The 21,057-nt window shown below is 39.9% G+C and overlaps 1 protein-coding gene across 1 annotated transcript in view; it reads left to right on the top strand.

Annotated features, from left to right (window-relative positions):
• The window catches only part of ACACA (acetyl-CoA carboxylase alpha), a 272,579-nt gene that overhangs the window by 112,744 nt on the left and 138,778 nt on the right, over positions 1 to 21,057 (top strand). Inside the window, 14 exon segments of the mRNA XM_079904143.1 lie at positions 319 to 528; positions 4,033 to 4,203; positions 5,202 to 5,363; positions 6,008 to 6,171; positions 9,946 to 10,096; positions 11,315 to 11,418; positions 13,206 to 13,287; positions 13,748 to 13,893; positions 15,274 to 15,424; positions 15,600 to 15,734; positions 16,088 to 16,234; positions 17,020 to 17,208; positions 17,753 to 17,853; positions 18,611 to 18,699. Of these exon segments, the coding sequence (XP_079760269.1) occupies positions 319 to 528; positions 4,033 to 4,203; positions 5,202 to 5,363; positions 6,008 to 6,171; positions 9,946 to 10,096; positions 11,315 to 11,418; positions 13,206 to 13,287; positions 13,748 to 13,893; positions 15,274 to 15,424; positions 15,600 to 15,734; positions 16,088 to 16,234; positions 17,020 to 17,208; positions 17,753 to 17,853; positions 18,611 to 18,699 (2,002 nt within the window).

Genomic DNA, 21,057 nt, shown 5'->3' with positions numbered 1-21,057 from the left:
TGGAATTGATGGCAGTATTTTGCCCTTTTGTGGAATTTGTGTGTGTGTGTTTTCAAAATATTTGTTCTTTGCCCTTGTAACACACTGGATGTTCATACATTTTTGTATTTATCAGTTAATATTGGTTATATAACTAAGAATGCAGTATCTTTAAGAAGGATGAGAGCATGAGCTATATTTTATTTATTTTTGTATTTCTAATGATTAACATGGTCCCTGACACTTCTAGGCATCTGCCTGTTGAAATGGAAGGAGCTTATCAAGATAGAAAAAGTGCTTACCACTTAAGAATTTGTTCTATTTCCTCTTCTAATATAGGTTCAAGCTGAAGTCCCTGGATCTCCTATCTTTGTGATGAGACTAGCCAAACAATCTCGTCACCTGGAGGTGCAGATCTTAGCAGATCAGTATGGCAACGCTATCTCTCTGTTTGGTCGTGACTGCTCTGTACAGCGCAGGCATCAGAAGATTATTGAAGAGGCACCTACTGCTATTGCTACTCCAGCAGTATTTGAGCATATGGAACAGGTATGTATATGAAAAGCTCTAATTTTTGTTTTCTTACACAAAACTACTACTCATTTAATTCATATGCCAATCTGAGAATAGTGGAATTTCAAGCGGTGATTCTGGATAACTGATAAGATTATATCCTTTTCCTAGAGGAAAAATAAAATAAAAATTCTCCTATTCTCCCTCTAGTAGAGATACCAGTGAACACTTCAAACTCTAAATTAGTTAATGCTTTTGACAAAAAATCAGTGTACTATTTTGAGTAGGGATAATGAAGAGAAATGTTTTGGGATTTTTTAATCTTACTGTCTGGTTCTTTAACAAGCTCATGATAAGCAGGTAGTTGCATTTTCTAGATTGATTATCCTTTAGTCTTCAGATGAATTTGTTCAAGTCCATTGTCTCTTAAAAGTTCCTCTAAGTATCTTTAAAATTTACATAGCCTATATTTTTGTATGGAAAATAATCTCTCAGCAGTTTTACAGGGTCCCTTGGAAATAGCTGTAGTTTAGGAGTCTGAACATGGTCTTTTCTGGAACCTTGACTCAATCTTCATCTTTTTGGAGATATGTTTTCCATCTTTTTTCTCCCTGATTCCAAAGAAGCTGAATATATGGTCATCTGTGTTTTAAGTTTAATTTCTACATGTGTTTGTGTGTGTATTAAGATTGATTCTTTAACTACTGTAGTAAAGAGGCCTCCAAAGTACAGTGGCTTAAATAAGGTGCAAGTTCTATTTCTCTCTCTCATCATAGTTCAGAGATGAGCTGGTGCCAGGGACCCCGGTTTACTGCTTTGCTATTACTAGGAGGGGAGTCAGCAAACCACAACTAGCAGGCCAAATCCAACCTGCCACCTGATTTTGTAAATAAAAAATTTTTTTTTCTGTTTTTTGTTTTTTTTTTTAATATTTATGTATTTATTTTACTTTTGGCTGCATTGGGCCTTCATTGCTACGTGTGGGCTTTCTCGAATTGTGTCGAGTGGGGGCTGCTCTTGGTTGCGGTGCGTGGACTTCTCATTGCAATGGCCTCTCCTGTTGTGGAGCATGGGCTCTAGGTGCGTGGGCTTAAGTAGTTGCAGCACGTGGGCTCAGTAGTTGTGGCTTGCAGGCTCTAGAGCACAGGCTCAGTAGTTGTGGCGCTCGGGCTCAGTTGCTCCGCGGCATGTGGGATCTTCCTGGACCAGGGATCGAACCCATGTCCCCAGCACAGGCAGGCGGATTCTCAAGAACTGCACCACCAGAGGAGTCCCTGTAAATAAAATTTTATTGGAACACGGCATGCTAATTTATTTATGTATTATCTGTGGCTGCCTTATCACTGCAGTGACAAAGTTGAGTAGTTGTGACAGAGACTATATGGCCCACACAGCTGAAAATAATTATTATCTGGCCCTTACTGAAAAAGTTTGCCAACCCTTGTTCTAGGGTGTCATTACCTTATGATTGAAGCTAGCTCGCAAGAATATGTTCACACTGTAGCCTGTGGGAGGGGGAAAGAGAGGACTTGGAAGGCAAGCATATAAAAATATGAGCCAGAAGTCACACGTATTACTTCTGCTCACTTTTCACTGGACAACATTCAGTTACACAATCACACCTAGCTGCAAGGGATGTTAGGAATTGTAGTCACTAGCTGGGTGGCCATATGCTCAGCTGAAATTCAGGAGATTCTATTACTAAATGGATGACGCAATGAAAAATTACTGGAGGGCATTTAACAATCTGTGTCTGCTCCTCTGGCTACCCATTATCCTTTCACACCCTTTTTGTCACTCTTGGAACATTCTTAGCCTTTCCCCAAAGAAGACAGCCCAAAGTCCCACCTAGTTGCTATATTCAGCCCAAAGTCCAACTCTCTAGGTAATGTACAGTCCTCTCTGTTATATGTACATGTGGCTTTGTATGGGCCAGTGACCTAGAATATAAGTTACCTACCCCTTGTGATTCCTCCTTTTGCTATATACAGTGGTGGAGTAGGAACAGGATAACTCCCATTTGGTAAAAAGAAGAATGAAAAAGAGGCAATAATCACTGATCCATAGCAGTTATCAAATTCTTCTAGGTAGGAATTGTGGTGATTTCCTGTCATGTGGTGGAGTAATACCTCCATTAGCCCTCTGGCTGCCCCTGGTTCTGCTCTCTGGAAGTAAATTCTTTGCCTGTGATTCCTCAAGGCACCGTTAAGGCCTTTTTCTCTGGGAAGTTCTTCCTTGTTCACGGTCCTCTATGACTGAGCTTTGGAGACCATGCTTTCTTTGGCAGAGCTTTCACCGCTCACTTCCTGCTGGTGCAGGGTTGGGGCCACACAGATGACTGTGATTATCTATCATGGGTTTTGAAAGCCAGATTTGTGGTTTGTTTAGAAATACAATTCCGTCAAAACTTAGTACGTTTCTGGACTCTTTGCTTCTATTCAGCTTTAGGTAGGAGTAACCACACTCAAGATTTCTGGACATCGTAACTTTTCCTCTTTATTTACTTCCTTCTGTGTTCAGCCCTCTTTCTCTCCTCAGTTCAGTACTGACTACCTTGAGGCCAGCTGATACTAAAGCAGCCCCCTTGACTTGATCTTTGGCACTGGGTTGCTTCAGGGTGAGAATCTAATCTTCTGGTTTGGGGATACAAAGGCATTTGGTTTTTTTCACATTCTGACATTTTCTAACCACTTTTCTTAGGGCTTAGTTGGTGTTTTGTCCGCATTCCAAGTTATTGTAGGAGACCGTTTCCCAAATGTTTTCTTATGCCTAACAAGGAGGCCACCAGTTTTCCAGTCTGCAGCATCTGTTTCCTTGAGAGCTGCTACCCTGTTGTTAAGTCAGCATCACATGCTTTAATTTTTTTAAATATCAGCATCCTACCTGAATTTAATAGTTTCTGTATTGATTAGGGTACAGGTTAAGCTATTGTAATAAAGAGATCCAAAAAAGTACAACCACGCAATAGGATAGAAGTTTATTTTTCCTTCCAATCATAATCTGAGGTGATCTCTCCAGGACCAGTAGGACCATGCTGCTCCATGAGACCATCTTGGGATTCAGGTTCTTTCTGTTTTGTTTTGTCATTCTTAGTATGTTCTCATCTGCATGGTGAAACGGGCTTGCACTGTCATGACCATGTTCTAGTCCATAGAAGGGAAAAGCCAGGAATAGAGGACAAGCAATTCCTTTTCAAAACATGATTCAGGGATTATGCATATCACTCACCAATGCTGACTGTTGCATTGGTTAAAACTTAGTCACTTGCTTTAAGGGAGGGTAGAAAATCTAGTCTCTAGCTGGACAGCCATGTTTCTAGGAAGAATTTCTCGTATTCTAGGAAGAATACTAGAAATACTAGGAACAAGTGTACAATGCAGAATCTCCCATGGTGTTTTAATCAGAGAGGGTGAAATTCACTCACATGGCTAAAAGCCTTTATAAACACTGGCTCTTTGAGAGGGAGAAGGTATTGATAAGTAGTAGCCCATCAGCTGGACAAGGTGACATACTTATGTTGCCTTACCTTTCTTCTTTGAGTGTGCGGTGAAACTTGCCAAAATGGTTGGTTATGTGAGTGCTGGGACTGTGGAATACCTCTACAGCCAGGACGGCAGCTTCTACTTTCTGGAACTGAACCCTCGGCTACAGGTGGAGCACCCTTGTACAGAGATGGTGGCCGATGTCAACCTCCCTGCGGCACAGCTCCAGGTGAGTCACCCTGCTCTTGATCAGAGAGTTGCTTACAGAAGTTTGGAATGTCAGAGATACCTGCAAAACTGGTTCAAGCAACGTCTGTTAAGAGAAGACGCCCCTTATCTGAGTCTCGTGTGATGTTCATCTCTTGCGCTCTATGGCTTGGGATGTGTGGGTTGGTTTTCCTGATATGGTACAAATCTAGGAATATTATTATTTTTTAGCCAGACACATCTGATATAAAATGTCATATATCAGAAAGAAACTTAACAAGTAATATGCTTTACTCAGTTGTTTAAATTGTAGGAAACCTTACAAACATCGCAATGGTCCTCTACTCCTTTTTCCTAGTGTTCTAAATTGAAGCAGTTCCACCTTAGAGTGGCGGCTGAGGTTGTTCACGGCAAGAGTGTGGCAGCACACATTCATTTTTATAATGTTTAAAGTGCTGGCTGTCAATATTATTTTCTCCATTCAGCCCAGGAAACAAATGCTATGGGAAGCAGTAATAGTTCACGATGAAGTTTGATATTATTTGTAAATAACATATTCTTTGCCCACATTGAGAACCCCTTCTGGTCCCCAGTGGTCCCTGTTAAGGAACCCAGTAAATAAAGATTTACATACTTTCTCCAGTGGTTTGTGGCGATAATTATGAAGTAATTATGACATAGTTAGGACTTCTGAGCTGTCTGAACTTGGAGAGCCACTGACACTGACTCTTCCCTTGGATATTTTCATTCTGATCCCTTGATGGGGAAATGACAATTAGAGGGAAGCTCATGTCTGTTGCATTAGGGATTTGGGGACTTTTTAAGGAGTGGGGAGTATTTAACACCTTACGTGTGTTTTGTTTCAAGTAACTTAGAGTCACCTATTCAATGATGTAGGATGCAGGCTATAAAAATAGGGTGTTTTAGGTGGTGGCTACTGAAATGAGAAATCTGATAGCTTCCACATTTTAAGGCAAGTAACTGTGAAAAATGAGTGATGTGTGTTTTATTACCTTTCAGATTGCCATGGGGATCCCTTTGTACAGAATCAAGGATATCCGTATGATGTATGGGGTATCTCCCTGGGGTGATGCTCCCATTGATTTTGAAAATTCTGCTCATGTTCCTTGCCCAAGGGGCCACGTTATTGCTGCTCGGATCACTAGTGAAAATCCAGATGAGGTAACCCATCACTTAAAAGGTTTACACTTTTTTTTTCCCTGTGAACTTTAATATTAAGATGCTATCTGAGGGCATATCTGAAATATCTTGGGGCTTCCTCTGGAGAAGGAAATTCATAGAGGCTTCATAAGAGCAGACAAATAAGTAATCACTGTTCCATTGGTCACTTAGACCTATTTAGTCACTGTAGAGTCCTTAGTGGGTCGGTAGCACTGGACATTGGCTCGCAAGCCTTTACGATTTTTGTGTATCATTTCTGCTTTTGTGTGTGTGTGATTACACAGAACCTGAACAATGAGTATATGAACGTTCTCTTCCTTGGAAATATAATATCATCTCATATTCTTCATTCTCTAACAGGGTTTTTTTTTTTTTTTTTGATTTAAAAAATTTATTGCATGTAGTTAATTTACAATATTATATTAGTTTCAGGTATACAACATAGTGATTCAGTATACTCCATTTTAAGTTATTATAAAGTACTGACTATAGTCCCTGTGCTGTACAATACTCCTGTAGTTTATTTATTTTATATATAGTGGTTTGTATTTCTTAATCCTCTACCCCTATATTTCCTTTCCTTCCTTCCCTCTCCCTCTTGTTAACCACTTGTTTGTTCTCTATATCTGTGAATCTTCTAATAGGGTTTTAAGCCCAGCTCAGGAACAGTTCAGGAACTGAATTTCCGCAGCAATAAGAACGTTTGGGGCTATTTCAGTGTTGCTGCTGCAGGGGGACTTCATGAATTTGCTGATTCTCAGTTCGGTCACTGCTTTTCCTGGGGAGAAAACCGAGAGGAAGCAATTTCGTGAGTATAATAGCATTTGATTGCATTTCAGAGAATAAACTTGTGCTAATCTTCAGTGAAGGTGTGAGCATGGGAATGGGAATCATGTATTGCTATAAAAGTACTAATATGAATAACCTTCTTGAAGAAATATATCTTTGAGTGTACTTACATTCATGTTGTATTAAATTTATTCAGTGTTTGGCAGATGTTTTTCTGTCTGTTGCCCTGAGCATTTTCAAGTATTTTTGCTTTCAATGTTTTTAATAAACTTATAAAATTGATTGCTTTAAAAATATCATATTTTTCTATAGAAATGGTGTTGTCATTTGGGGGTGGAGGTAGATTCTTGTCCAAGAACTTGACATATGTCAGAGATAAGACCTGTTATTTGTCATCAAAATAAAGGTATAGCTGTAAATGTCCCGTAGCCATTTAAAATAATAAAATGAAACTGCTTATTACATGAAAAGGGCATAAGGGGACTGTCCACATTGCTTATATGAGAGACCTCAGTGAGCTATGAAATATACACACAGCGTATAATATAACTGGTATATCATAGGTATTAGTTAATATTCTATTGAGCATAAACATTAAATATTTAATAGCAGTTTTGCTTGCCTGAAAAGTAGGGCTCTAGGAGGTAATTTTGACAGGTTAGATATTTTAGAAGATCTATCCAAAATTGATCTAGTTCTATTTTTTAATTGTCTATTTACTTGAACCAAGCATTTAATACTATTCCTTTGACCTTTAAACTGCACACATAGATTGTGTAATCAGTAAGTATTTATTAATAATGTTGGTTTTTAATAATGTGTTTAGAAGCTGGGAAACCTCAAATTTTCTCTATTTTGTCCTCTACAACTCTTCCCACTTATTCAAAACTATAAGTGGAGTTTTCAGAATTAAAGCAATGCTACCAGAAAAACCATCTGGTATAAAAGTTGCCTTTTTATTTTTCTTTCAGTCCTATCCTGCTTTGCCAAAGTGAAGAAGGTTTACACTAGAGCTTGCAAATTGGTGGCTTTCCGACTAGTCACAGCCACAGATGTGTTTTGATTGTCTTGTAGAGTGTTAGTTTTTTTAAATCACCAATATTTAAAAATTGGGAGATTGAAGTAAATACATGGATTTCTGTCTTCCCTTAAAAGAACGGGATGACGGTTGGTTTTGTATTCCACTTGGCAAAAGTTAACTGAAGCTTTGTGTGACTGCTTCCTTTAGAAGAAACACGAACTCTCTAGTCCACACAGCTGCCGTCCAGTCTGCCTCACTCATTTACATCCCCAGAGTGGCCGCTATTGGTATTTAGGTTTCCAGTCCTGATTGGCACGCCACTGAGCATTCTCTACAGGACATGTCTTATGACCTGCTCCAAAAGCCTTGCTCCTTACTTCCTGACCTGCTCTGTACATTTCTCTACAGTGTAAAGCTACCAGGTTAATGTTTAGCATATGAAAATTATGGTCTCTACAATAAGCTTGCCCTTCTTTTTTGGCCGCGCTTTGTGACACGTGGGATCTTAGTTCCCCGACCAGGGATCGAACTCACACCCCCCTGTAGTGGAATCGCAGAGTCTTAACCACTGGACAGCCAGGGAAGTCCCTAAACTTGCTTCTTAATACCATGCTAAAGTTCATTCTTCAGCTCAGAGTTTGTTTCTTCTTTCTTCATTATATTAGGTCTATATTCTTCTGCTTGGTGTTCATATTCTTCTCCAGAATAGCCCCAACCCATATTTCCCGCAGACTGTAATCTAAATACCGTGAGAACAAGACCGTGTCTGTCTTGTTGCTGCTGTGTCCCCTGAACATAGTAAGCACTCAGTAGATGTTTGTTGGATGAATGGACTTGCCCCTCATTCCTGTCCTCATACCCTCTGCTTCAATCATAACATTCCCTGAACACAACCTCTAATTTATTTCCTTTTTCCCTTTGTTCTTGCTACTCCCTCTGTCCATCCATTCACAAATATTTACTGAATATCTGATGGCTCTGACAATATAATGAGGATCAAGATAGGGTCTGTGCCCTCATGGAACTTTATGATCCAGAGTACGAGAGGCAAATAAGCAATTGAACACAGTGTAGGAAGTGCCGTCTCTGATAGTGGGATTACATAACGGTGTTATAGGAGCGTAGAGCTGAGTCAGCTACCTCAGTCCAGAAAGGGTCAGGGATGTTTTCGCAAAAGGAAGTGACCTCTAGATTGATATCTGGAATATGTATAGGAATAAGCCAGGCTGAGATAGGGCATAGAGAGGAGGGTAGAGGTGGGAAACGGAATAATGGTCTAGGCTGAGAACTCCTGGACCACTTGGAAGAATATTTCTGTCACAGTCATAATCCCAGCTTAACTTTTATCCCATTTCAGATCCCACATTCTTTTTCTTTTTTTTAATTGAAGAATAGTTGATTTACAATATTGTATTAGTTCAGGTGTACAGCAAAGTGATTCAGTTATATATATATGTTCTTTTCAGATTATTTTCCATTATAGGTAATTACAAGATATTGAATATAGTTCCCCATGCTATTCAGTAAAAGCATGTTGCTTATCTATTTTATGTATAGTAGTTTGTATCACTTAATCTTATGTTCCTAATTTATCCCTCCCCCCTCCCTTTCCCCTTATGGTAACCACAAGTTTGTTTTCTATGTCAGATCTCACATTCTTTATGAAACCATAGGGAGGTGGATTTTCTCCCCTCTTAGAACCGCTCCACACTTTGCTTATCTCTCTCTACTGGTATTTATGATATTATGTCATATATATATATATTTTTTAATTTTTTGCGGTACGTGGGCCTCTCACTGTTGTGGCCTCTCCCATTGCGGAGTACAGGCTCCAGACGCGCAGGCTCAGTGGCCATGACTCACGGGCCTAGCTGCTCCGCGACATGTGGGATCTTCCCGGACCGGGGCAGGAACCCGTGCGTGTCCCCTGCATCAGCAGGCGGACTCTCAACGACTGCGCCACCAGGGAAGCCCTGTCATATATTTTTAAAGTGATTATTGTCTCCACATTCTCTCTCCCTTAAGAGTCTAGTATGTGTCTTGAGTCTGTGAGATGCATAATAAATATTTGTTGAAGTAGGGACCTGCCCTGTTCAGCATAACACTGGGCAGAAGTATACAGGGAAAAACCCCATGGTATTTGAAATTTTGTTAAAGTTAGATCATTTAACACTTAATTGGAAAGTAATCAAAGTAATGAGCAAGTCATTCCACAGATGGCTAAAATGCAGCTTAAAAAAAACCACCACTCTCACATGCAGTGTCAGGCTAATAATACCTGACTTTCCCCAGCCAGTTACCTCCATTGTATGGAAACCTTTAAATTAAGGTATTAGTGTTTGTAAAAATTCACTGAACAATATACTTAAGTATATTTTATTAAATGTAAACTTTACCTAAATAAAATAAAAAAGGTGTAAGGAGGGGGGAATTATGCCCTAATTCTCGTTAGCCAGCAATAAATGAATGGAATGATGGGAACAGTGAAAACTGGGTGGTTTGCAGATAATTTGTTCTGTATTCCATGTAATGAAATGTATGTGATCTGCTGATGCTCTTATGGTAATATTAATCAGACTCATAAGTTTGCTGACTTCTTGAAAATTCTATCTGGAATAAGCACATATATATCTGCACCCTCATTTGTTCTTGGAACTGTCTGTCTCTCTCCCCCGCCTCCTGAAACTAAAGGAATGAAACAATTCTTGAAAGTTATTGAAAAACACTAGAACATTTGTTGCTGAAACAGATCTGCTTCTATCCTTCTCCCAGAAACATGGTGGTGGCTTTGAAGGAACTATCTATCCGGGGCGACTTTCGAACTACAGTCGAATACCTGATCAAATTGTTGGAGACTGAAAGCTTTCAGATGAATAGAATTGACACTGGCTGGCTGGACAGACTGATAGCAGAAAAAGTACAGGTGTGTATTTCTCCACTTACACAAACAACTTCTGGGATTGGGTTTTTATAGGCTTGTGGTGTGATCAGTCCATGCTGCTAGATAAAATTTATTTGATTCTAATCTGAATCGTTCTTGGTCTATGTGGAAAAATCTAGGTGTCAGTGTGATTTTAGCACTGTAAGAGTTCTTGTGCCTGTGTTACACAGTCACTTTATAGGTTGTAGTATTACTTCCAAGGGTATATTTGAAGAGAGGCACGCAGGGATTGAAATACTTTCTCTTTCCTCACTTGATGTTAAATCTGGTTCAGAGTTACCAACTTCTACATCTATCTACCAAGCACTGATGAGAGGGGCCTCATTTTAATCAACAGAAGTTACCCTTTGTTCCTGAATCGCTGGGCTAATATAAATTACTCAAGATTTTGTATAAAATTGTTAGATTCATGTAAATTAGCTGGAGGTCCAAAGTTTGGTTATACACCATTTTTCTTTGAGATTATCGGTAGCCAAATCTTTGTACCTTTTGAAGTTTATTTGTGACAAAAGCTTGTTTTTGAGCTACTCTTCGATTGGCTCAGTGGAAATCTTGGGAGGGTGGAGGGAAAGGTGTTTTTTATTTCTATTCAAATGAGACCTCTATTCAGATTCTAAAAATAAATGTGTTTTTGTCTCAAAAATCAGTTGGGGGCTTCCCTGGTAGCACAGTGGTTAAGAATCCACCTGCCTATGCAGGGGACACGGATTCGAGCCCTGATCCTGGAAGATCCTACGTGCCACGGAGCAACTAAGCCCGTGTGCCACAACTACTGAGCCTGCGCTCTAGGGCCCACAAGCCACAACTACTGAGCCCGCGTACCACAACTACTGAGCCCGCGTACTGCAACTACTGAAGCCTGCATGCCTAGAGCCCGTGCTCTGAAACAAGAGAAGCCACCACAATAAGAAGCCCGCACACCACAATGAAGAGTAGCCCCTGCTCACCTCAACTAGAGAAAGCCCACGTGCAGCAACGAGGACCCAGTGCAGCCAAAAATCAATAAATAAAATAAATAAAAATTAAAAAAAAATACTTTTAAAAAAGAGTAAATGTTAAAAAAAAAATCAGTTGGACAATAAGGATGGAGACTCTCAATGGTAGCTGATTCTTCACAGCACATTTGAGCCTGATTAAAATTGAGGGGCCATGGTGCCAAGTGACCCTGCTTTTGATCTGCTCTCTTTTCCTTCTTTTCAGGCAGAGCGACCTGACACCATGTTGGGAGTTGTGTGTGGGGCTCTGCACGTGGCAGATGTGAGCCTGCGGAATAGCATCTCCAACTTCCTTCACTCCTTAGAGAGGTAGGCTTTGCTTCTCATAGTCTGTGCAAGCTAACTAGTGGTCCTGAGTGCAGGACTGAAGTTCAGAGGCCCATTTATTCTTCTCTCTGTTCCTGGCAGCTTGTGAGTGCTACTTGTTATTCACTGACCGTGGAGGCAGGGGAGAGAAGGGATATAGGAGTTTATGGCAAATGATTTTGGGGCTCTAAGGGCAGATTCTAGAAATTGGTTTATACCACAGTTAGAATAGGTTGCTTTTTAAAAACTGGAGTCCAGCTGAAGTAAACATTCTGTTCTGTACAAGCATCAAATCTCTCCAAGCCCTGGTGATGAAAATCTGGTGTTTTACTCTAGCAAGGACCCCTGAATATTTCATATATGACCTGTAAAATTTCAGGAATTAATAATTGAGGCTGATATTCAAGATGACCTCATGAGTCTCTCAAGTATGTGTGGGGCTAAACTCATTTCCAACACTGGTTCTGAAGACTGAGCTCTGCCTTTGAGACCCTGGAGGAATTGTCCACAAGGCTAATCATTTGATAGCACTTTAATCACAGGCACTTTAATTCTTTCTGTGTTGTTAGACTTACATCAGCTCCATTTTGAGGTGTCTGAAAGGAAGAAAAGAAACAAAATTTTAAAAATTGAACTGAGATTTCAGTTCAAGTCTTACCATGAAAATCTTTCGCTATGTTACACTTACACACTAAAACCTTCATCAGCTCACATTTCCCTTCTGTATCAGATCTAAATCCCTCAGAGTGACTTCCAACTCCCTATATACTATGGCGCCTTTTTACCACTCGAGCCATACTCATTTCTGTTCTTCAACATGCAATCTCTAACCTAGTTAAATGGTTTCCCTACTGGTGTACAGATATGTCACACGTAATCTCTCCTCTACGAGCTCCCCTTACCTTTTTAACGTTACTTTAAATTTATTTTTAAAACTTGTGTTTTGAAATAATTTCAGATTTATAGAAGAATTGCGTGAATAATACAAACAACTTCTATGTATTCTTTGTCCAGATTCACCCATTATTAACAACTTGCCTCACTTGCATTTTTACTCCCTCCTTTAATTATTATCAAAGTCTTTCTTAAGAGATAGTGTTTCTTTCCTTCCTTGGCAATGTCCTTTCCTTTCCCCTCCACCCAGCCATGGCCTACTGCCTTTATTTTTAAGACCCCAAATAAAATTCAGTTGATAGGGGTAGAGGAGGGTTGATTGCACTGGAGCTTTTCTCAAAATTTTTTCAAGTTTTAATTTTATTTATTTTTAAGAACAGATAATATATTCACATGGTTTAAAATTCAAAAGGCACAAAAAGGTATGTAGTGAAAGGTCTCCTTCTTACCTCTGTTCCCTGGCCACCCAGTTTCCTTCCCTGTAGTCAACCCAAGTTACCAGTTTCTGTCTGTAATCTTTCAGACATATGGTAAGTTATATAAGCATATATATGTAATATTTGTTTCTTCCTACCACCTATTTTTTTTAAGCACAAGTGGTAGCATACTCTGAAGCTGTCCTACACAATTTCACTTGCTTTTTTCATTTAACAGTGTATTTTAGAGAGTATTTCATGTTAGTGCATAAAGGGCTTCATCTTTCTTTTTTAATGGCTGCATAATATTCCATCATATGACTTTTTTGTAATTTATATATCAGTCCCTTAATGATGATGGTCCTTTAGGTTGTTTTCAGTCTTACTATTCCAGGAAATGCTATAACTGATAACCTTTGAGATTCCCTTGTAAACTTCTAGAACTTTCTAGAAGCGTCTCTCACATTGTTGTTCTTTCAGGGGTCAAGTCCTTTCTGCTCATACACTTCTGAATACAGTAGATGTTGAACTTATCTATGAGGGAGTCAAGTATGTACTGAAGGTATGCTGAACCCCACTGAAGCCAATGTTGTACTTTTTGCCTCTCTCTTTGTCAGCCTGCTTCCTTTAGGTCAAGAGATGGGGTGAAAGTTTGGTTTACTGCAGGGCTGGGTGTTAGTGAAATTATAGTCATTATTAGTGTCAGTAGCCTTGTGTCAAAGCAGTATTTTATGATTCTCTGAAAATGTTTTAGCTGTTGCTTAATTTCACATATGCAGCCAAGAGATAAAGGAGACAGAGAGCAACCAGAGCAGGGAGATGCATCTAAGGTCCCCCCTCTTTGCTCGCAGCAAGGCTGAGCCATGCCCACAGACACTAGTGTTCAGAGCACCAGTGCCATGAATTTCCTTCCTCTCTGGCAGAGCTTTCTTACCTAGATCTCTGAGATACCGAAATTTTGTCTGGGACTCCCCCTGGAAGGGACACACTGACTGGTCTCTTCGGGGTCTCATTTCCTACAGGTGACGCGACAGTCCCCGAACTCCTACGTGGTGATCATGAATGGCTCATGTGTGGAAGTAGATGTGCATCGGCTGAGTGATGGAGGACTGCTCTTGTCCTATGATGGCAGCAGTTATACCACATACATGAAGGAGGAGGTGGATAGGTGAGTGGCTGTTTAAGGTCCATTTGCTGGTCATTGTATATCAGTCTTTTCTCTGAGTAGTCACTAACTCTTGGGATTTTTCAAGGTCTTTTTGTGGATTCTATTCTAATTAAAAAAAAAATAGCACATGCACTTAACAAAAATTTCAAGAGTATTAAGAAGTATTTATAATGAAAAACATTGACTCTGGGCTTCCCTGGTGGTGCAGTGGTTAAGAATCTGCCTGCCAATGCAGGGGACACAGGTCCGAGCCCTGGTCCTGGAAGATCCCACATGCTGTGGAGCAGCTAAGCCCGTGTGCCACAACTACTAAGCCTGCGCTCTAGAGCCTGTGAGCCACAACTACCAAAGCCCGCATGCCACAACTACTGAAGCCCCGGCAATGAGAAGACTGCGCACCACAACAAAGAGCAGCTACCACTTGCCGCAACTAGAGAAAGCTCGTGCTCAGCAATGAAGACCCAACGCAGCCATAAATGAATGAATGAATGAACGAACGAATGAATTTTAAAAAATTGTCTCTCCGCAACTCCTGTTTGGGCAGACAATGAAAAATAAATTCCCCTTTTTATACGCTACCACTGTTAACAGTCTCATATGTTTTTGCAGAAATTTTGTATGTATATACAAGTTACATATATGTACATACTGTTTTTCTTTTAATTATATTCACAAATAAATATAACATTTAGTTCTGTACCTTATTTTTTCCTTTAACATCTTTTATACTGTTCAACACCAATCATGCAGTGTGGCTGTGGTAATTAACTGAATTAACACATGGAAAGGTTGTAGAACATTGTCTGTGATATAATAAGAGTTCAAAAAATGGTAGCTATTACATCAGCATCACCTTCATTTTTTTTTCTTGATGGAGGTACCTATTCTTTTTAATGGTCGTATATTATTCCATTATATGGATGTATCATAATTTATTTAATCTGACCCTTATTGAAGGAAATTTGGGTTATTTGGCATTGTAAACAAAGATGCAAGGGACTTCCCTGGTGGCGCAGTGGTTAAGACTCTGCACTCCCAATGCAGGGGGCCCGGGTTGGATCCCTGGTCAGGGAACTAGATCCCACATGCGTGCTGCAACTGAGGAGCCCACCTGCCACAACTAAGGAGCCAGCAAGCCGCAAATATAGGAGCCCGTGAGCCGCAACTAAGACCCAGTGCAACCAAATAAATAAATAAATATTTTTTTTTTAAAAAAGGGATCCAATAAATGCTGTGTGTGTGTGTGTGTGTGTGTGTGTGTGTGTGTGTGTGTGTAGAATGAAGTTTTCAGGGTTTTTTTTTAAGATTGACATTATCCTACCGTTATCTTTTACAATTTGAGGTGCTTTATTGACTTACATACTCCCATGTATCTCCTAGGTATCGCATCACGATTGGCAACAAAACCTGTGTGTTTGAGAAGGAAAATGACCCTTCGGTGATGCGCTCACCTTCTGCTGGGAAGTTAATCCAGTACATTGTGGAGGATGGAGGCCATGTGTTCGCTGGCCAGTGCTATGCTGAGATCGAGGTCAGGGTGGTGACTGGGCTTCCGGGCCATGGGAGGGAAGGTGGGACAAGAGTTGGCTGGAATTGACTAGGACTCAAGAGTAACAGAAAGGAAGTAGAAAATAGAAAGGGGAAGTGTCAGTAGCTGTCATTAATCCCTAAAGCTAGGTCCTAAGAGATTTTATTTTTCACTGTAGGTCATGAAGATGGTAATGACCTTAACAGCTGCAGAGTCTGGCTGTATCCATTATGTCAAGCGGCCTGGAGCAGCTCTTGACCCGGGCTGTGTAATAGCCAAAATGCAGCTGGACAACCCCAGCAAGGTCCAGCAGGTGAGTAGGAAGATACTTTTAATATTGCTCTCCAAGAGCTGATTACACGGTAACAGTAGTTTGGAAAGGCAAGTGATTTCAGTCCTTGGTTTTCCAGTTTTTCCTTAAGCTTTTTAGCCCGATCTTATGGTTTGTATGTGTGCCTTTGGTATTATGGAACTAGAATTTGTAAGAGTTATGATACTAAGATTCCGTGATTTTCCTTATGATGCTTCCTCCGTTGACTTCTCTCCTTGTAGCTGGGTATGGTGAAGAGGAGTCTTGATTTTGCATGATGAATCTAAGTTGCAGTGGTGTGTTTGTACCCTGAATAGAAGGTAGTGGATGACTTGACCTCTCATTGGGATTGACAGGCTGAGCTTCACACAGGCAGTCTGCCGCGGATCCAGAGCACAGCACTCAGAGGCGAGAAGCTCCATCGAGTATTCCACTATGTCCTGGATAATCTGGTCAACGTGATGAATGGATACTGCCTTCCAGATCCTTTCTTTAGCAGCAGGGTATGAATCACTTTTCTTGGGGAGGTGGTGTGGGGGAAGGCGTATACATAATAGGGTACCTGTTCTCTAAGATCGTTTAAAAGTCACGTAAGGATTTTTTTTTAAGAGGGAGAAAAAGAAAGCTGTTTGATCCGAAACTCTCCCACCATTAGCTGTGGGATTTGAAGTCTTTAAATCCTTGCTTCTTATCTCTGTCATTGACTTCGCATGTAATTGGGATTTAAACCAGAGAATAAGGACAATGTTAGGTGCTTATATTGCAATTTCAAAGTAAGTACAGGCATACCTCGGAGATATTGTGGGTTTGGTTCCAGACCACCGCGATAAAGCATGTATTACAAGAAAGCAAGTCACATGAATTTTTTGGCTTCCCAGTGCATAGAGAAGTTATGTTTACACTATACTGTAGTCTATTAAGTGTGCAATAGCATTATGTCTAAAAAAATGTACATGCCTAAATTAAAAAATGCTAATAAATGCTAACCATCATCTGAGCCTTCATTGAGTTGTAATCTTTTTGCTGGTGGAGGGTTTGAAACAGTGCAAGAATTACCAAAATGTGACACAGAGACATAAAGTGAGCAAATGCTGTTGGAAAAATGGTGCTCAACACAGGGTTTTACAAATTGAAATTTGTAAAAAATGCAATATTTGCGAAGTACAGTAAAAGCAACGCACAATAAAACACGGTACTCCTGTACTATATGGTAGTGAATTCAGATATTTTATTTGGGGGATTGTGTTAATTTTGTTTGGTTCCTGTTTTATTATTTCCTTCTTCTCAGGTAAAAGACTGGGTTGAACGGTTGATGAAGACCCTCAGAGATCCCTCCTTGCCTCTCCTAGAACTGCAAGATATCATGACCAGTGTCTCTGGTCGTATCCCCCCCAATGTGGAGAAGTCTATCAAGAAGGAAATGGCTCAGTATGCTAGCAACATCACATCAGTCCTCTGTCAGTTTCCCAGCCAGCAGGTATTTATAGAGTAACACTGGCATTTTCTACTGGCTGCCCATGCTAGAGTTCATGTTGTAGGATTCCTTCCTGTTTGGATCCTCCTTGCTGTCTGGATGTTGTGCTTTTGAAGTTTAATCATTGTGCCCTTTACAAAACTGCTTCATGATACAAGCCCAATAAGGTAAGTACTGTGTGTGAAATGTAAAGTATCTGTGGTTAAGAGGAAAGCATATTGGCCATGTATCCCATAGAGTTTTGTTTGTGGGGCTGTGCCTTAATTAGAAGTATTTTTGTGAATTTAAAGTAGGCGGATATTTGTAGTTCTATCATCAGAGACTTCCTTACTATCTCAGCAGCATACTTATTACCCTTTGCTTTCCTGTTTATCATGAATGGGCCCCTAAACTATACCAGGTAACTTGCAGCTACTCTCAACATGTGAAAGATAGAAACTGTCATGTTACAATTAAGAAGATTCCTAGTGTTGATGCTATGCAGGCTAATGCTTTGGGTCCTTTTACTATGCTGGGCTTCATTTTTTTTCCCTTTCTTATACTTTAGATTGCCAACATCCTAGATAGCCATGCAGCTACACTGAACCGGAAATCTGAACGGGAAGTCTTCTTCATGAACACTCAGAGCATTGTCCAGCTGGTGCAGAGGTAGTTACATGGAACTCCAGATTCCCAGACCTGCGCATCCCCATACCTTCCTTTCTTCTGAGTAGTCACAAAGAGGTTTACTTCAGGTTTGACTTAGAGAAATTAGAAAGCACCTCTATCTTAGAAAATCTGTTATATCTACTAAATATCTTAGAATCGTGAGCTAGCTCTCATACTCAGTGTTTCTGATGACTTTATTCTGCATCTTTCTGTCAATTATTAAGGCACAGCAATCTCATCGTTTTCTTTTTCCTTGCAATTTCCATGAAACTCCTAATTTTTCTTCTGGCATAGGGCCCCATTTGATATTTATTCTCCTTAGCTTATGGACTCAGCTGTTGGATTAAAGGAACCTTCACAGGACATTTTCAACTTTAAGATATTCATAGACTTTTCAGATACCCCTTAACCACTTCAAGGGTGTGGTGATCGTTTCAACTTAGCAATGGGGACTGAACCAGGGTGTTGGTAGGTAGGGCTATCAAGTGGTTTTTGGTTTTGCTTTGCACTCTTTTTTTCTTGATTCCTTTATAAGAAAAAAAAATCTTGTCTGTAGCCATATTTCTTTTAGACTTGAATTTAAATTGATCTGGTTAGTTGATCCTACGCTGTCTCCTGTCTTGTCCTATATTAGAAGGAAAGCAGTTCAGTAGAAAGTCTAGTAAATCTGGGCTCTGGGTTTATTATGTAATAGTCTGTTATTTAACAGTGTTAGCCTGTCAGGATTTTCAGTGGGGACCTTTTTCTGTTTGCCCAGGTACCGCAGTGGTATCCGAGGCCACATGAAGGCTGTGGTGATGGACCTGCTGCGGCAGTACCTGCGAGTAGAGACGCAATTCCAGAACGGTGAGTTCCTTCCTGAGGACTCTGTATCTGGGAACATTTCCCTCGAGGACTGAGCAACAGCTGAGCCAGTCCATCCTGTCACTAACACTTGACATTAACAAACTCTTCCTCCTTTCACCAGTCCCTTAAAAATTAAACCTCTATATCTCACTAGCGCCAAAGAAAGAACAACAACAAAACACAGCTTGATGAGATTGTGAATCCAGTGTGCTTCTGGGAGAGGGCTGAGAAAATTTTTCTAGCAGAAGATTGGCATCTTCTTGACCTTGTACAGTGAGAGCTGGTTGAGTCATGACCAGGCTGAAATTGAGAAACCCTATCCAAAGAGCTTGCCTCTCAGCAGCTAATCCATGGATTGAACCACAGCCCTCTGAAAAAGGCTCAGATTTTCCAGTGCTTTTCAGTGTATCAGTTAGGTGGAGTTTATCCCTGGCTTTCTCTGTAGAGCTTTACTAAATGATGTACAAAGTCTCTGACTAAAATACCCTGGCTAAGATTTTAAAGCTACATACTGCTGATACTGCTTTCTGCCACAAGATGGCAGTGAAACACCATAGAATTTAAAAGATTACCTAATATTTTCTTTCATCAGTCTTGCTCCCTTTTCCAGTCCTTAAAGGATGACTCTCCCACTCATGACAAGGAGAAATACTCAAGTAAATATTGCAAACTAAATGCAGCAATGTGTGAAATAATAGATCACAACGAAGTTGGCTTTATCCCACTAGTGCAAGCTTGATTAATATTTGAAAAACCGGTTAATGTCATTTATCACGTAACAGACTAAAACAGGAAAAAACATGGCCATCATCTTAAGATATGGATGATAAAAGTATCTGACAAAATTTAATATGCATTCATGATAAATTCTTAGCCAACTAAGAATGAAATGGAACTTTTTATCATGTAAAGTTCTCCTACAAAAAATCTGTAGGATGCATCATACTTAGTGGTAAGATGTTGAAAGCACTCTCTTTAAGATTAGGAATAAGACAACGACACATACTATCATTACTGCTATTCAGCATCATACTGGATATCCCAGCCAGTGCAGTAAGGCAAGAAAAAGAATGAAAAGGTATGAGGATTAGAAAGGAGTAAGGAAGTAAATCAGCCACTATTAGATATGGTATGAGGTCTACCTAGAAAGCCTCAAAAAATCCACATATTTATTATTAGAATTATTTAAAATCTAACAAAGTTGCTGGATACAAAAGTCAATATACAAAATTCAAGTTTTATAGTGGAACAATCATTTAGAAGAGCATTTTGGAAAAATATTCCATTTAAAATAGCAACACAAAATATGAAATTCTAAGGAATAAGTCTAACAAAAAATGTGCAACCTCTTTTGGAGAAAATTATAATCAGTAAAAATAATAAAGAAGATCTAAATAAATATCATGGCCTTAAGTTGGAATATATATTTGCAAAGTGTTGATTCTCCCTGAATTCATCTGTGGATTCATTGACATTCCGATAAAAATCTTACTAGTGTATTTTTGTGGAATTTGTCAAGCTAATTCTATAATTTACACGAAAGGAAAGGTAACCAAGATTCTTCTAAAGAAATACACTGTGGAGGTATTTGTCCAGTTAAATGTCAAGTTTTAATATAAAGCCATATTAATGAAGAGATTGTGATATTGGTGTAGGGGCAGATTAATAGAACAATGGAACACTGGTTCTATTAACCCAGAAGCAGATGCAAGCATATACGAAAACTTACTTTACAGCAGAGCAGGTATTGTAAATCAGTACCTGAGGAAAGGATAGACTTTTCAATAAATGATGCTGGGACAAAGGATTATTCATTTGCCAAAATAAAAGATCCCTAACCTAGACGATACACACAAAAATCAATTCCAGATGAACTGAAAACTTAAACATGTACTAAAGAGGCAAAGCTACTAAATTTTTAGGAGAATATCCTTATGACCTCAGGGCAGAGAAGATATTGTCATATAAGACCAGTAAGTACAGGGATTTCCCTGGTGGTCCAGTGGCTAAGACTCCACACTGCCAATGCAGGGGGCCCAGGTTCCATCCCTGGTCAGGGAACTAGATCCCGAATGCTGCAACCAAGATCCTGCATGCTGGTAACGAAGATCCCACGTACCGCAACTAAGACTGGGTGCAGCCAAATAAATAAATAAATATATTTTTTTAATTACTGGTAACTTAAAAAAAAAAAAGACCAGCAATATAGACTATAAAGGATAAGTAATTTGACCTCACTTAAGAACTTTTTTTTTGCTGTGCGTGGGCCTCTCACTGTTGTGGCCTCTCCTGTTGCGGAGCACAGGCTCCGGATGCGCAGGCTCAGCGGCCATGGCTCACGGGCCTAGCCGCTCCGCG

Source organism: Stenella coeruleoalba (assembly GCF_951394435.1).
Source record: "Stenella coeruleoalba genome assembly, chromosome: 19".
Classification (NCBI taxonomy): Eukaryota; Metazoa; Chordata; class Mammalia; order Artiodactyla; family Delphinidae; genus Stenella; species Stenella coeruleoalba.
Note: the sequence above shows the minus strand (reverse complement) of the source record. Positions and strands in the feature narration are given on the sequence as shown.